Raw genomic sequence first — 15,187 nt, 5'->3', positions numbered from 1 at the left:
GTATTTAGTGAACTAAATAATGAAGCATGAGAAGTATGTTGAATCAACTATTGATAAATTCTCTATTTTGTACTGAGATGTAGCTACTGACAACTTTTATATAGGAATTCAGTTAGTTGATATAGTAAGTAACTAATTATAGAGGTATTCAATCATATTTGTACTGGCATGTTGCAACTTTTGGTGCCTTCAGTGGTGCACACGTACTTCACATGTTCATTGAATGCTTGTTTTATTTCCGTCTCCCTTTTGCAGAAGGTGCACACTTTCTATTGAAAGATGCTAATGACGGTGTGCTGAACTGAGTTTTCGCGCAATGATTGCTTGCTTCAGGAGCATCATCGCTCCAGGAATCACAATCAAGTTCTTCCTGTTGTACTAAAGTTATGTGCATCTTTACAACAAACCTGTTATGAGCTGGTGTTTGTTCTCATTTCTATGACGTCAATGGTCACTACTCACTAGGTTATCTTAAGAAGGTTCAAGCTGCCAATCATATTTGCTCTTCAAGAGGCAACTACAGGGATGATTGTCTAGGAGATTTTGCAGAATATTGGTTGGCCAGTGTGTTGACTTTTTGGTTTTTGAATATTACCGCTTGGCCGCAAGCAGGAGCATTGCTACTAGAATATGAAATTTTTATTTGGAGGTCTTATGTTGTGGATATTACCATACGGATCACATATTTCCGTTCACTGAGATGACATTTTGTTTGGAATTATAAAGGTTTATCTGAAAGGCGGTGTTGTTTTCGTGAATTTCTTCAAAGAACCTATGTTGCCATCATCAAGTCCTGGAGGAAATAAGACTGATTGTGCATGCACGTTCTAAGAAATGGTTTTAGCTATAAGATTGTACAAATCGTGAGCACTATGGAGGGACTAATGTTTAGTCCTTTTCAGCACTACTATTTTGGAATCACACACATACAATTGATTTTATGTTGGTATAATTCACTTAAGCCTGAAAGGCTGAAACAATTGATGAGCCGTCGAACAACCATGGCTCATTGGCTCCATGCCAGTGCATTTGTCTACAACTCTACATATTGGTCATCGTCTATTTCTGATAGACTACGGTTTCACAATCTTTGTGATAAAAATATCTTGTCGGCAAATGTATGCTGATTTTTTTTAAAATTTTCATGTTCTCAATGTAGGTACATGTGTCGGTTAAGTTCAGGTTTGTAATTTTGGGTGAAAAGATCATACAATCAATCGCAAAAGAATATTTCAGTTCAGACTAATTATTTAATCTTTAATTAGTAAACAATCCTTTGCAAAATTATTGCTGTTTTGCTATCCCTAATTGGTGGTTTGCTTGGATATTCCTTTTATTTTACGGGCATTACGAATAATAAAACAAAAAATCATACTACAACCAATAGCTCCATGAAGACACGCAACGCTTACCACCAAATGTCAAAACTGCCTATCCACCTACTAGTAGTACAACTGACGTGACGGGAGCGTGACCAAACAAGTACCACTCTAGATCTGCGTGGAAAGGTAAGCACATGCTGGAGGTGTAGTAGTTCACACCGCAGACAAGTCAAAAAAAAAAAGTAGTTCACACCGCAGAGAGTGATGTTCCCCGGCTATTGACTTCTAAGCCAGCAGTTTCCTCCTGCCTCCTGAGTCCTGCCCCCTACCCTCCCTTGAACTCCATGAATAGTTATAACTTAGAACACTGAGATAGTTAGATCGGGGGAATTCAAGATGGAGCTTGCCATATCTGCAGTAACAGGTGAACTCGTGAACCGATTCATCTCCTTTCTCGTCAACAAGTACCACTCCAGCCGCGCATGCTCTGAAGAGAAGCAGCTGAAAAGGCTACAACAACTCTTGCTGAGAATTGGCATGGTCGTCGAGGAGGCGGACTCGCGATACATCACCAACTCATGTATGATCATACAGCTGAAGAAGCTAGCGGCAGCCATGTACCGAGGCCACCATGTGCTTGACACCATCAGGAACATGAAACACAAGAAGTTCTCGGAGGAACTGGTATGCGACTCGTCCGCCTTATCTGTTTATACTCCTTACAAGCGTTCTCGCACAATCGATAGTAGCAGAGCAACAAACATGGTTATCAACTCTGAGTTACAGAGTGCACTGCAAAACCTAGAGGCTGGTGTTGCTAACATGGCAGAGTTTGTTGTGCTTTTGGGTGGATGCGAGCGCATCTCCTGCAGACCCTATGACGCCTATCTTTACATTGACAACTTCATGTTTGGTCGGCATGTCGAAAAGCAGCAGCTCATGGGGTTCTTGCTGGAACACAACTCCCCTGGTCCTCCGGCCATGCTTCCTGTGATTGGTGGCAATGGAGTTGGGAAGAAAACTCTTGTCGCCCATGTGTGCAACCACGAGAGGGTGCGCTCTCACTTTTCTATGATTTTGCACCTGAAAGGAGATGATCTCTCCAGAATAACAGAGCATGAATGGACGTCAGGGAGGACGTTGGTGGTTATCGAGTTTGTTTCAGATGTAAATGAAGATGAATGGGAGACATTTCATCGTTCTATCACGAACTTGGACAGAGGAAGCAAGGTGGTCATCTTAGGCCGAAGCACGGAACTGGGGAAGTTTGGTACAGTCAAGCCTATCTCTCTGGATTGCCTGGCATTCCAAGAGTACTGCTACCTGTTCAAGACGCTCGCGTTCGGAAGCGCGAACCCGAGGGACCATTCGCGGTTAGCGGCAATGGTGGAAGAGTTTGCCATGGTGCTGGGAGAGTCACTCATCTTAGGAAACTTGCTCGCAGATGCGTTGAGGAAAAACCTGAGCACCCAGTTTTGGATGTACAGATTGAACTGGGCCAGAGATACCGTCAGGAAGAACATGTCTAGTTTTGGCGCCCATCCGCATGAGCTTTTTATCCGAGGTTGCCCCGTGCACCTGATGGGTCGCCACATTTTGTATCCAGTTGCTCCATCAAGTATTGTAGGGTCTGCTAACGGTATGGCCAGTTTCCCAGAAGAAGATCTGCCTAGGATTATGTTTGGGGACTTGATAGCAACAGCAAGTCACACCGTTTTTCCCAGAGGAGATTTTAGGCTAATTTCATGGGAATCAAGGCTACCACCTTACACTTCATTTTCTCACTTGGTGCGGTCTGCTTCAAGTTGCGTCGATGATAAGCCTGAAACACCCTTGTCAGGGAAGAAGCGTCCGGGTCAATTTGCTAGTGTTGTGGACTTGTGGTAGTATAACGTACGTATTTGGGTAGCACTTTGAGACTTTCAGAGTGGTGCTATAGTTTTTTTTTTTTTACACAAGAGTGGTGCTATACTAATTACATAGAGTGCTAAAGATGTGTTTATCTCGCTACATTATCTCTCTTATTTAACAAAGATTGTCTATTGTAATCGGGATTCATTTGGGAAAATGAGTAAAGCACACAGTTTATTTTATCCAAACAAAAAAGATCTTTCCTTGTACAGAAGCTTTACTAGTATTGATTAAAGCTGTAGCGCTGATGGAGGAAAATGGTGTTCTTTGAACTTGCACGGCAGCCTCAGTTTGTCCTGATCCCTTTCAGTGACTCAGCCCCCTTCATTTTACGTTCATTAGCTCCACATCAAACACAAGAGTTGAGTTGGGCGGTATCTGCCCTGCCTTCTCCTTTCCATAGCTGCAAAGAAGATACAAATCAGAATCGAAGCAAGCAGCTTGTGATGAAAAAGCAATGCAACTGAACTGTAGATCTTTCCTACCCCATAGATGGTGGAATGGTTAGCCTTTTTTTGTCACCAATGCGCAGAGAGCGGACGATGTACGCCCGGGCTTGGGTGCACTCGGCAGGTGAGTGGCTGTGGTTAATCGCCAAGCAATCAATGCTGCCCATTTTCTAATGATATACGGTGTGTTGAAATTGCAATACACGTCTTCTTGGTCTAGTCTGATAGTACAAACTTTAATAAGGACAGTTGGCACGCTGTAGAAAAATAAATTTCCGCTGGTCAGAACCTGTACCGCTCTGGCAAACCATTGGAGTTGTGGCACATCATGGACCATTTTTCATTCGTTCATTAGTAAACGGAGGTTTTTCATGTGCCAGCCATGCAACGTGTATTAATCTAAACAAGTATAGTACGAGGTTGGGAAGGTGAAAAGTGCTAATTAGAGCCCGGGCTCTTTTAAAAAAATAAAAACTTCCAAAAATTTCAACTATATACAGTACCAACGTGCAACTTTTTAATGTGAAATACCTAGTATGGCAGATACAGCAAAAAAGACAAATTGGACAATTTTTTGAACATTCAAAAGGGACACTATTCATGGTTCTAGATCTGGATTTTTGTTACTCCCTCTGTCGCATGAAATATGTCTTAATTTTGTCTAAATTTTGAGACAGTTAAGACACCAAATTTAGACAAAGTTAAGGCATGTCTAATTATTTTTATCGAATCAAGGACATAATACAAGATATTTCGTACCGAAAATTCTTAATAAATTTCCAGTGTGAGCACCAGAAAAGCTATGATGTTGCGAATGGTTATCCATCTGTCTAGTTTTGTTCAGATCCATGTAAGTCTTCTTACTGGTGTTAGCAGAATAAAATGTAAAACAGTTGAACAGGGATGTCTTTGATTTAGATGAGATTGTCCAGCAGTGAACATAAAGATTGCAGGCCATGGGGATCTTGGAGTTTTGATATACTACTAATGGATTTAGACATAATTTACATGTTCGGGCATCTACACAAGAGTGGCAGCATTGCTTAATCCAACATGGTAAGTTCAATGTTAGCCGCGTGGAGGCGATCTTCAGCAAAACTGGATGCGCTCCCTTTCATCATCATTACTTTGTGTAATATCATTCATCCGCGGTTATCAATATTATCCTGTGATATGTCGCAAGTAAAATAACTTGTCAGATATGTTGTGGAACCCCACAGCAACAGCCAAGATTGGTAGCTACATTTTTTTTTCAGGCTGGGTAAATATATAAAAGAAATTGATAACCATAGAAATCATATAAAGGTAAGACCTTGCAAACTGCTAATTTCAAGTCTTAGACCTTGCAAACTGCTAATTTCAAGTCTTAAACTGCTAATATCGGATTCATCACTATAAGAAAAGAGTTGAATACAGTCGTGGCATCACGAATATTCTTGTTACTATAATATTTGCATAGGAAATAAGGAGGAAAGTTCAAGCAGCGTAAAATGATAACCTCCTGTAATGGGTGTACTAGTATAGTGTAGTGGAACTCACCAGCCAGCAAGAGTTTACGGTAAACCCCTGTTTGACAAATTGGTTTGGGATAGATACAATATTTGAGTAATTCATTACTGCCACCACATCTACCTGTGATTAGATGATGGATTATTGTTAATGACGTTAATAAGTAATGTGGTGTAATTTCCTAACTAATTGGGTTATAGTGCTAGATATGTAAGCTAAAAATGGTGTGAATGGGATAGATTTACCGCAAATTATGGTTCAAGATGACAGCTCCAATGAGAAATCCATGCCATGATACATTCTGTGATGTTGATCTGCATTATTCGCCTGATTATACAAGAGAAAAGCTTGTGATCCATTGGGTGGTTCCAATTAACAGCCAGGGACGAAGCTCCACAAAGAGTGCTATGGTGTCACCTCTACTGGAATGGGGTCAGGTTATCCAAGACAGCAGCGCCGACCTGCTCCGTCCCTGCTAGCACCTGATGCGGACGACGTGGGGGCGCGCACCACAGCCATGGGCACGGACCGAGCGAGCCTCACGCGCACAACCACGAGCTCCTCTGGCCGCGGGGAGAGGGCCTAGCAGGGAGACGCCGGTAGCAACCGCGACCTCGTCAGGGCGGCGGCGGCTGGTGGCGCCGTCGGTCGGGGAGTCGCGGGAGCGCCATAGGTCGGGGAGTCGCGGCGGGGCCGGCCGGAGCGGAGGCGGTGGCCGGTGGGGATCGAGATGCGCTTCGACACGGGATTAGAGTTGAGAGAGAAGAGGAAATAGAATGGGGCCGACTGCTTTTCGACCTCAATGTTCTATGATGCATACGAGTGAGGTCGTTGGGACTATCCAGGCTCTGTATTTCATCAGGCTGTCTATACAAAATTATATACAACGTGTTATGACGTAGGCTTATGAAATGGATGGTCTGATAGGGATTCGATAAGAGCATCCCAGCCGTTGGGGCTCCCCAGGCCGAAATCCGGCGCTATTTAGCGCCGGATGGATGTATTTTTTGGTCTGGGGAGGCCCATTTTTCCAGTGGCGAGCCCATGGTCGCCTTCACCCACCGCGTGCATAGCGACGGTGTCGCCGGGAAGGGCAACCGTCGGAGTGCCCTCGTCGCTTTGAACCGCCGTAATAATGGTCCGCGAAGTGGTCTGGAGAGCCCAAACGCCTCGTCGGGAACGGTCGAAGTAGCCTCGATGCGAGAACCGCCGTAATGGAGCATGAACTCCGCGGAAGAGCAACCGCCGCTCTCTTCGTCGAGAGACCTACATATACGGTTTCCAACGGCCGACGCCATTCATCTATTCTCTCCTCACCATCTTCCGTCAACCATGAGCGATCGCTCTTGGCCATCGGACACCGACACGGCGAGGAAGGCGCCTGGATGGCGCCATTGGTGGGATCCAGCTGCATCGTCCAGCAGCGACGATTCCCCCCTGCCGGCCAGCGAGGACGAATGGGATGACGACGAGGAGGAGAACGAAGAGGCCGAGGAGCAGGCCGAGGAGCAGGCCGAGGAAGAGGAGGAGAAGCAGGAGGAGGAGGAGGAGGGGGACGAAGAGGCTGATGAGGACGACGACGAGGAGGACTCAACTTCCTCCGACGAGGAGGTGACGAGCCGGAAGCGTCGCCGCCACGACGATGAGGCGGGGCCATCTAGGAAGAAGAAATAGTTAAAGTTTGTTTTAAAGTTTTTATATGTAATTTTTATGTTTATTCAAAATATATATAATTTGTCTATGTTGCACCACTTGAGAGTTCAAAGCTTTCGTTCGACGATGGTATTGCCGTAGATCGGAAAGACGAGGGTAGTGCCGTAGATCGGGAAGACGAGGGCATTGCCGTAGAAACCCATGCCATTGTCGCCGACAGGTCGGGGCCACCAAACGGTTCCCGCGATTTTCTCTCATCCGGAGTCCCCGAGCGCTCCCCGGGGGGCGGGGATGGCCTGGGCTCCCCGGACGGATGAAAGGCCTAATCCGGACGAAAACGAGGAACCGGGGGTGCGACTGGGCCGTTTTCGTCCATCTGGATGACAAATCGCCGTCCTGGGGACCTCGTCGGGAGACGGCTGGAGATGCTCTAAAAGGAGTACCCAAGCTCGGGCTGCCTTCAGAGTTTTCGCCAATGCGCATGCCTACAATAAACACACAAGAGGGGGCGTTTGAGATTATGCACCAGCCAAACAACTGACGTACGCACTAGCCATTATTTTATCTAGTGTTCTACGACAAAGTAAGAAATCAAATACCGTTGACACCAGTGTCCCAGCCTTTAATAACCTGACCAATTCCTGCAGGAAAGTAACATTAAAATCAATACTTTGAAGATGCTAGAGCCTAGAGGGGGAAAACATCAGCAGGAGGGGAAAAAGTTACCCAGTCTAAACTCAAAAGGCCTTTTACCAACAGTAGAGTCAAAAATCGTTCCATTCTTCAACTTGCCAATGTACTTAACAGCAACCTAGAGAAGGATTCAGTTGTCAGTACCAGTCCAAATATATATATATAATCAGAACATAAGAAAGTCTCCCAAGTGGTCAGATTGATTTGAACAATGCAAAGTCATCCACTTACTGACCACATTAAGCAACTGAAAGTAGTACTAAGAAGATGCATTAAATAAGGTAACTCGAAGAAAAATTCCCTTGATGCAACCTCAAAATGTTTACCTTTTTCCCAGGGGCAGCCTTTTTACCATCTGGTTTGCCCAACGCCACCGTCTGAATGATCAGACCATTGCCAAAAGTCCGTGTTTGTGATGTCTCCTCCTTGCTGCTATCTGACTTTGAAACATCAGTCTGTACCAGTTTTTCACTTGTGTTGTTCTCCTTTGTTTTCTTCTTGTTCTTCTTTTTCTTGGCCGCTTGTTTGCTAGGCTCTTCAACATCGTCACTGTAACAAGCCATAAGAGGTTTTTATCAGAGAACAATGAACAATGAAAAAAGCATTAAATATGGAAAGCCGAACACAAATACAGCAACTTAGCATACTTACGTTATGGTTTTCTCATCAGCTTGCTGATCAGGGTCAGCCTCAGAAGCACTTGCCTTCTTGTTTTTCTTTTTCTTCTGTTTGGCTTCAACAATGTCAGCCGAGGACTCTTGCGTGATCTCCTTTCCTTCATCTTTTACCTTCTCACTGTCCACAGCAGTCCTCTTGTCCTTGGCCTTCTTCTTTTTCTTTGAGATCCGGTCATTTTCAGCAATTACATCCCTAAGAACACAGGAAAAATTACAGACGTCACTACATCGTGATTAAACAAATTAGCTAGGGCAAATAATGAACTAGCATGTACCCTGATGGCTCAGTAATGTCGCCACTTTTCCTTTTCCTGTCCTCATTAGTCTTTGTTTCTTTCTTAGAACTACCCTTTGAACTCTTTGAGTCAGATACAGGAAAGCCATCTTCGTCTTCACTTTCCAATGATCCAGCAGTTGGAGTTCTAACAGCAACCTGGAGTCGAGAATTGTCACCATCTTCACTGGTTTGTTTCTTGTTTGATCCCTTCTGTCCTTCACCACCAGCAGGCTTGTCATCCTCTTGAATCTCCTCAATAACAACTGCAAAATTTGTCCACATCAGAACAAAAATCATGAGGTAGTCTTGAGGCCTGAAGCAATCCAAAGCCCAATCAAAAATATTTTTTAACAAATGAAATTAATGGGAACAAGACATTCGTTTTATTTCGTGAGAAATAACTAGAGAATTAACAATGCTGATTCTACTTAAGCATGCACACAAGTACACAGTGCAGCCTAGAATCTACAACTAACAAACTGACATATATTATCTAATCTATAAAGCGGCAACATATGAATTCCTGTGCTAAGTGCTAATTTTAACCTGATACATGCCATGAACTTACAATGTCTGCCACAGACATTACTAGTAGCCGCTGTACAATAGCTCTCCTATGCACATTTGCAACAACAAAAATATTTCAACAAATGAAATTAATGGGAACAAGACAATCCTTTTATTTCGTGAGACGTAGCTACAGAATTAACAATGCAGACTCTACTTAAGCATGCACACAAGTACGCAGTGCAGCCTAGAAATCTACAACTAAGAAACTGGCATATATTATCTAACCTATAAACCAGCAACATATGAATTCCTGCGCAAAGTGCTAATTTTAACCTGATACATGCCATGTACTTACAATGTCTGCCACTGCCATTACTATTAACCGCTGTACAATAGCTCTCCCATGCACATTTGCAACAACAAAAAAAGCTACATCACGGAAAGTCGGGACCAGTAAAGTATTTTAGAGGAACTATGGCAAGCCAAATTTTGGCATCAAACCAAGCATGCCAATAGAACAGATTCACAGATATATCAGGAGATGGAACACCATTGAAAGCATCACCTGAACTCTTGCCTCTACGCTGGTTGTTGAACAACTCTTCATCATCATCCGAATCGTAATCTGAATCGTAGTCCAAATCATCTTCGCTGTCTGAATCATCGTCTCAGAGTCAGTAACAGGATAGCAATGGCTTGCGCAACAGGGAAAATTTCAATAGCCTACCTGTGCCCATCTCCCCATGGGATCCTGGAATGACCACGCCCTCGTCAGATGCATATAAATCCTCCTCGGAGTCGGAGCCCTGCAGCTCATCGCTGCAAGTGTCGCAGTCCATGTCCTCCTCATACTCATCGCTGTAACTACACTTAAGGAAAAGAACTTCCACTGCCGACAACTACGAACCAGAGAAAAATACAGTAATAATAAACAACGGGAAACTAAAGTGGCGCAAAAGATGCAAAGGATACGCGACATAGTATCCAGCCAGGTGGACGCTCCTTGGGCCAAGCACCGAGAAGGTGACAAGCTTCTCCTCGAACTCGAAATCCAGGTTGCACGACTCCGACTGGCCCGAGACCAGGGCGCAGAGGTACACGGGATCCTGGTTCTTCACGGCGCACTGCACCTGCACCACGTTCTTCCTCCCCTTCTCCGCCTTGCCAACCTCGGCCCCCAGCGTCGCCTGAATAAAATTCCCCGTCGTCACGCAACGTTCAGCAATTACACGGGACCCGGGAATCCCAGCCACCTGGTGCCGTTAAATCAACGGGAAGAGAGAAATTCAAGGGCGAGAAATCTGGGCGGACCTGGGTGAGGCGCAGGCGGCCGCGGCGCGGGTCTGGGGTGAGCACGTAGGGCTTCTCGGGCTTCACCTCGACACCTGCGAGCGGAGCGCCGCGGGCAAACGGTTAGAGGACAGCACATGGATGAACGGGGGGAAAGGGGAGGAGAGCACGGAGAAATTAACGGCGGCGGCGGCCATGGCGATGGAGACGGCGGCTTACCCCAAAACGAAGACATCTCTGCGATTCGTTCGACGAATGTGCCTCGATCTCGATGGGAGGAGATCGGCTTCGGGGGCTTTGGAAGCTTCGAGGCGGTGGTGGAGACTGGAGGGGAGGAGCGGCGAGAAACCCTAAATAGAGAGGGGGGGTTTAGGGGAGCGGGCGGCGGAGAGGGAGGATACGGAAATGGCAACTGTTTCTCGCCCGTACGCCCTTGTGCCGTTGTGCGGTCGCTCTGGGTTTTTGGGCCTTCGGTATTTCAGAGTGGGCCTTGTAGGAATATGGGGATTAGCCCTCAATCTCAAGTTCCGCTATAAAAAAAAAACCTCAATCTCAAGTAAGAAAAAAAAATGTTTTTGAGCTGCTCTTTTTAAACAGAAGGCTCGAAAGCCCTGCTTTGAATTATCAAAGCCATCAACCGGCCAGGAGTTACAACAGGACACCACACCACGCACACCACGGCAAGAAAGATACAGGGGTACACGCAGAACGAATTACAACACTGCACTAAGAGCGAGACAAGCTTGCAGAAGTGCAGACCGCCGCTGTTCGGCACCAAGGACACCAGCCGGAGGCACGGCGAGGCACTGCCCGTAGCAGAATTGTACTTGAATCCTAGGAGAACAGCCAGGACTCCGAGCACCAGAAGCACCAACCTGTTCTCATGCCGAAGAGGGCCCCTGCCCTCTCGCCCGGCTCGAAGGCGTCGAACCATCGGACATGAGATAAGCTCACCCGAGAAGACTACCTTGACGAAGAACACACCATACCGGCCACACTACCGAGCACTTGGACACCCACCAGCGAGGCGAAATCCGCCGGGAGCACCTGCAGAGGACGGGGCAGAATGCCGTCGACACACGCATACGGGCTAGAGATCACCGCAGCTGCTCAAAGAGCGACATTGCCCAAAGCTGCCAGCCTTTAGCGCCGCCACCCTACCCAAACCTCCCCAGGCGGCGCCTCCAAGAAGGTCACGGCGCAGAAGCGCGTCGCCGCCGCCCAATCAGCGAGATTTTGGACTTTCGTCCGGGAGGTGGGGAAAAGGTGAGCAGGAGCCAAGGACAGCAGCTACTACCCCGCCGCCGCCGGCGCCCCGGGGCTTTGCCCGACGACGCCCTCTGGCGGCAGCGAGGGAGGGACGGGGGGAGAATGGGCCGAAGGTCGGGGGAGGCTAGGGTTTCGCCCTGCGCTCTGATACGTCTCCAACGTATCGATAATTTCTTGTGTTCCATGCCACATTATTGATGTTATCTACATGTTTTATGCACACTTTATGTCATATTCGTGCATTTTCTGGAACTAACCTATTAACAAGATGCCGAAGTGCCGGTTCCGTTTTACTGCTGTTTTTGGTTTCGAAATCCTAGTAACGAAATATTCTCGGAATCGGACGAAATCAACGCCAAAGTTCCTATTTTCATCGGAAGCATCCGAACACCCGGGAAGGACCGGAGGGGGCCACGGGGCCACCAAACCCTAGGCTGGCGCGGCCGGAGGGGGCCGCGCCGCCCTATGGTGTGGCCCCCCGTCAGCCCTCTGCGCCGCCTCTTCGCCTATATAAAGCCCCTGGATCGGAAAACCCGATACCAATTGACGAAACCCACGAAACACCGCCGGAGCCGCCGCCATCGCGAAGCCAAGATCCGGGGGACAGGATCTCTGTTCCGGCACCCTGCCGGAGCGGGGAAGTGCCCCGGAAGGCTTCTCCATCGACACCGCTGCCATCTCCATCGCTATCTTCATCACCGCTGCTGCTCCCATGAGGAGGAGTAGTTCTCCATCGAGGCTCGGGGCTGTACCGGTAGCTATGTGGTTCATCTCTCTCCTATGTAGTTCAATACAATAATCTCATGAGCTGCCTTACATGATTGAGATTCATATGATGATGCTTGTAATCTAGATGTCATTATGCTAGTCAAGTGAGTTTTACTTATGTGATCTCCGGAGACTCCTCGTCCCACGTGTGTAAAGGTGACGAGTGTGTGCACCGTGTGGGTCTCTTAGGCTAGATTTCACAGAATACTTACTCATTGAATGGCATAGTGAGGTGCTTATTTATATCTCTTTAAGATTGCAGCATGTTGTATCACAATTTATCCATGTGCTACTCTAGTGATTTGTTATTAAAGTAGTTTATTCCTCCTGCATGTGTGCAAAGGTGACCGTGCGTGCACCGTGTTAGTACTTGGTTTGTGCTATGATCATGATCTCTTGTAGATTATGGAGTTAACTATTGCTATGATAATATTGATGTGATCTATTCCTCCTACATATGCATGAAGGTGACGAGTGTGCATGCTATGCTAGTACTTGGTTTAGTCTCGTTGATCTATCTTACACTAAAGGTTACTTAAACATGAGCATTATTGTGGAGCTTGTTAACTCCGGCATTGAGGGTTCGTGTAATCCTACGCAATATGTTCATCATCCAACAAAAGTGTAGAGTATGCATTTATCTGTTCTGTTATGTGATCAATGTTGAGAGTGTCCACTAGTGAAAGTGTAATCCCTAGGCCTTGTTCCTAAATACTGCTGAGTTACTACGCTTGTTTACTACTACTGCGTTACTACTTGCTGAGTTACTACTTGCCTGTTCTTGTTTTCTTTGCGTTACTCTTGCTGCAATACCACCACCATCAATTACACGCCAAGCACTTTTACAGCACCGTTGCTACTGCTCATACTTATTCATACCACCTGTATTTCACTATCTCTTCGCCGAACTAGTGCACCTATTAGGTGTGTTGGGGACACAAGAGACTTCTTGCTTTGTGGTTGCGGGGTTGCATGAGAGGGATATCTTTGACCTCTTCCTCCCTGAGTTCGATAAACCTTGGGTATCCACTTAAGGGAAACTTGCTGCTTGTTCTACAAACCTCTGCTCTTGGAGGCCCAACACTCGTCTACAGGAAAGGAGGGGGAACGTAGACATCAAGCACTTTTCACGGCGCCGTTGCCGGGGAGGAAAGGTAAAAAGGCACTCATACTACGGTCTCAGGTAAAGTATTTTTCCGGCGCCGTCGTGTGTGTGCTCAAAGCTATTTCCTTTAGATCCTGCAATTGCATCTTGTTGTTTCTTGTTTACACTAGTTTGGCATAATGTACAAGAGTGAGCTTCTTATTCTATTTCCTGATTTAAAACATGGATTGTTTGATGCGAAAATTAAAAAACCTATGAAATCTTCTTTGCATGCTTTGGTAGTAATATTAGTATGAACGCTTTGAACACCATTGTTGATAATGATATAGAAAGTTCTAAGCTTGGGGAAGCTGGTTTTCATGATATTTTTAGTCCCCCAAGCATTGAGGAGAAAATTTTCTTTGATGATACTTTGCCTCCTATTTACGATGATTATAATGATAGTGGTCTTTTGGTGCCACTTACTACTGGAGAGTAAATTTTGTTGTGATTATACTATGCCTCCTACACTTGATGAGAATAATAATGATAGCTACTTTGTTGAATTTGCTCCCACTACAACTAATAAAATTGATTATGCTTATGTGGAGAGTAATAATTTTATGCATGAGACTCATGATAAGAATGCTTTATGTGATAGTTATATTGTTGAGTTTGCTCATGATGCTACTGAAAGTTATTATGAGAGAGGAAAATATGGTTGTAGAAATTTTCATGTTACTAAAACACCTCTCTATGTGCTGAAATTTTTGAAGCTACACTTGTTTTATCTTCCTATGCTTGTTACTTTGCTCTTCATGAACTTGTTTATTTACAAGATTCCTATGCATAGGAAGCATGTTAGACTTAAATGTGTTTTGAATTTGCCTCTTGGTGCTCTCTTTTGCTTCAAATACTATTTCTTGCGAGTGCATCATTAAAACTGCTTGAGCCCATCTTAATGGCTAAAAAGAAAGAACTTCTTGGGAGATAACCCATGTGTTATTTTGCTACAGTACTTTGTTTTATATTTGTGTCTTGGAAGTTGTTTACTACTGTAGCAACCTCTCCTTATCTTAGTTTTGAGTTTTGTTGTGCCAAGTTAAGCCGTTGATAGAAAAGTAAGTACTAGATTTGGATTACTGCGCAGTTCCAGATTTCTTTGCTGTCACGAATCTGAGCCCACTGCCCTGCAGGAAGCTCAGAAAATTATGCCAATTTACGTGCATGATCCTCAGATATGTACGCAACTTTCATTCAATTTGAGCATTTTCATTTGAGCAAGTCTGGTGGCCTAATAAAATCCATCTTTACGTGAAGGAGATATGCCCTAGAGGCAATAATAAAGTGGTTATTATTTATATCTTTATGTTTATGATAAATGTTTATATATCATGCTAGAATTGTATTAACCGAAACATTAGTACATGTGTGATATGTAGACAACAAGAAGTCCCTAGTATGCCTCTTAAACTAGCTTGTTGATTAATGGATGATTAGTTTCATAATCATGAACATTGGATGTTATTAATAACAAGGTTATATCATTATATGAATGATGTAATGGACACACCCAATTAAGCGTAGCATAAGATCTCGTCATTAAGTTATTTGCTATAAGCTTTCGATACATAGTTACCTAGTCCTTATGACCATGAGATCATGTAAATCACTTATACCGGAAAGGTACTTTGATTACACCAAACACCACTTGCGTAAATGGGTGGCTATAAAGGTGGGATTAAGTATCCGGAAAGTATGAGTTGAGGCATATG

General features: G+C 45.1%; 2 protein-coding genes and 1 long non-coding RNA gene across 4 annotated transcripts; 1 reads left to right on the top strand and 2 right to left on the bottom strand.

The window, feature by feature from the left end:
- The first annotated feature begins 1,652 nt into the window (after positions 1-1,652).
- LOC124678190 (putative disease resistance protein RGA3) lies at positions 1,653-3,370 on the top strand. The gene has a single exon (XM_047214103.1). It carries the CDS (start codon positions 1,719-1,721, stop codon positions 3,207-3,209), a length of 1,491 nt encoding a protein of 496 aa, XP_047070059.1. The 5' UTR covers positions 1,653-1,718; the 3' UTR covers positions 3,210-3,370.
- Positions 3,371-3,479: 109 nt separating this feature from the next.
- LOC124675191 (peptidyl-prolyl cis-trans isomerase FKBP53-like) lies at positions 3,480-10,695 on the bottom strand. The gene is made up of 12 exons (XM_047211258.1): positions 10,511-10,695; positions 10,313-10,386; positions 9,974-10,188; positions 9,729-9,859; positions 9,567-9,656; positions 8,490-8,754; positions 8,189-8,407; positions 7,864-8,086; positions 7,571-7,655; positions 7,441-7,485; positions 3,719-3,764; positions 3,480-3,636 (listed from the first exon to the last, which is right to left on the bottom strand). Exons 1-12 carry the CDS (start codon positions 10,524-10,526, stop codon positions 3,558-3,560), a joined length of 1,488 nt encoding a protein of 495 aa, XP_047067214.1. The 5' UTR covers positions 10,527-10,695; the 3' UTR covers positions 3,480-3,557.
- On the bottom strand, positions 4,316-5,746 carry LOC124675192. Of its 2 annotated transcripts, XR_006993218.1 has the most exons (4): positions 5,609-5,746; positions 5,437-5,518; positions 5,222-5,314; positions 4,316-4,848 (listed from the first exon to the last, which is right to left on the bottom strand). It is a non-coding gene; the product is annotated as an uncharacterized LOC124675192 (long non-coding RNA). The 2 variants fall into 2 exon arrangements; XR_006993217.1 differs by having other exon boundaries at positions 5,437-5,746.
- Positions 10,696-15,187: the final 4,492 nt, after the last annotated feature.

Source organism: Lolium rigidum, chromosome 7 (genome assembly GCF_022539505.1).
Source record: "Lolium rigidum isolate FL_2022 chromosome 7, APGP_CSIRO_Lrig_0.1, whole genome shotgun sequence".
Lineage (NCBI taxonomy): Eukaryota > Viridiplantae > Streptophyta > Magnoliopsida > Poales > Poaceae > Lolium > Lolium rigidum.
Note: the sequence above shows the minus strand (reverse complement) of the source record. Positions and strands in the feature narration are given on the sequence as shown.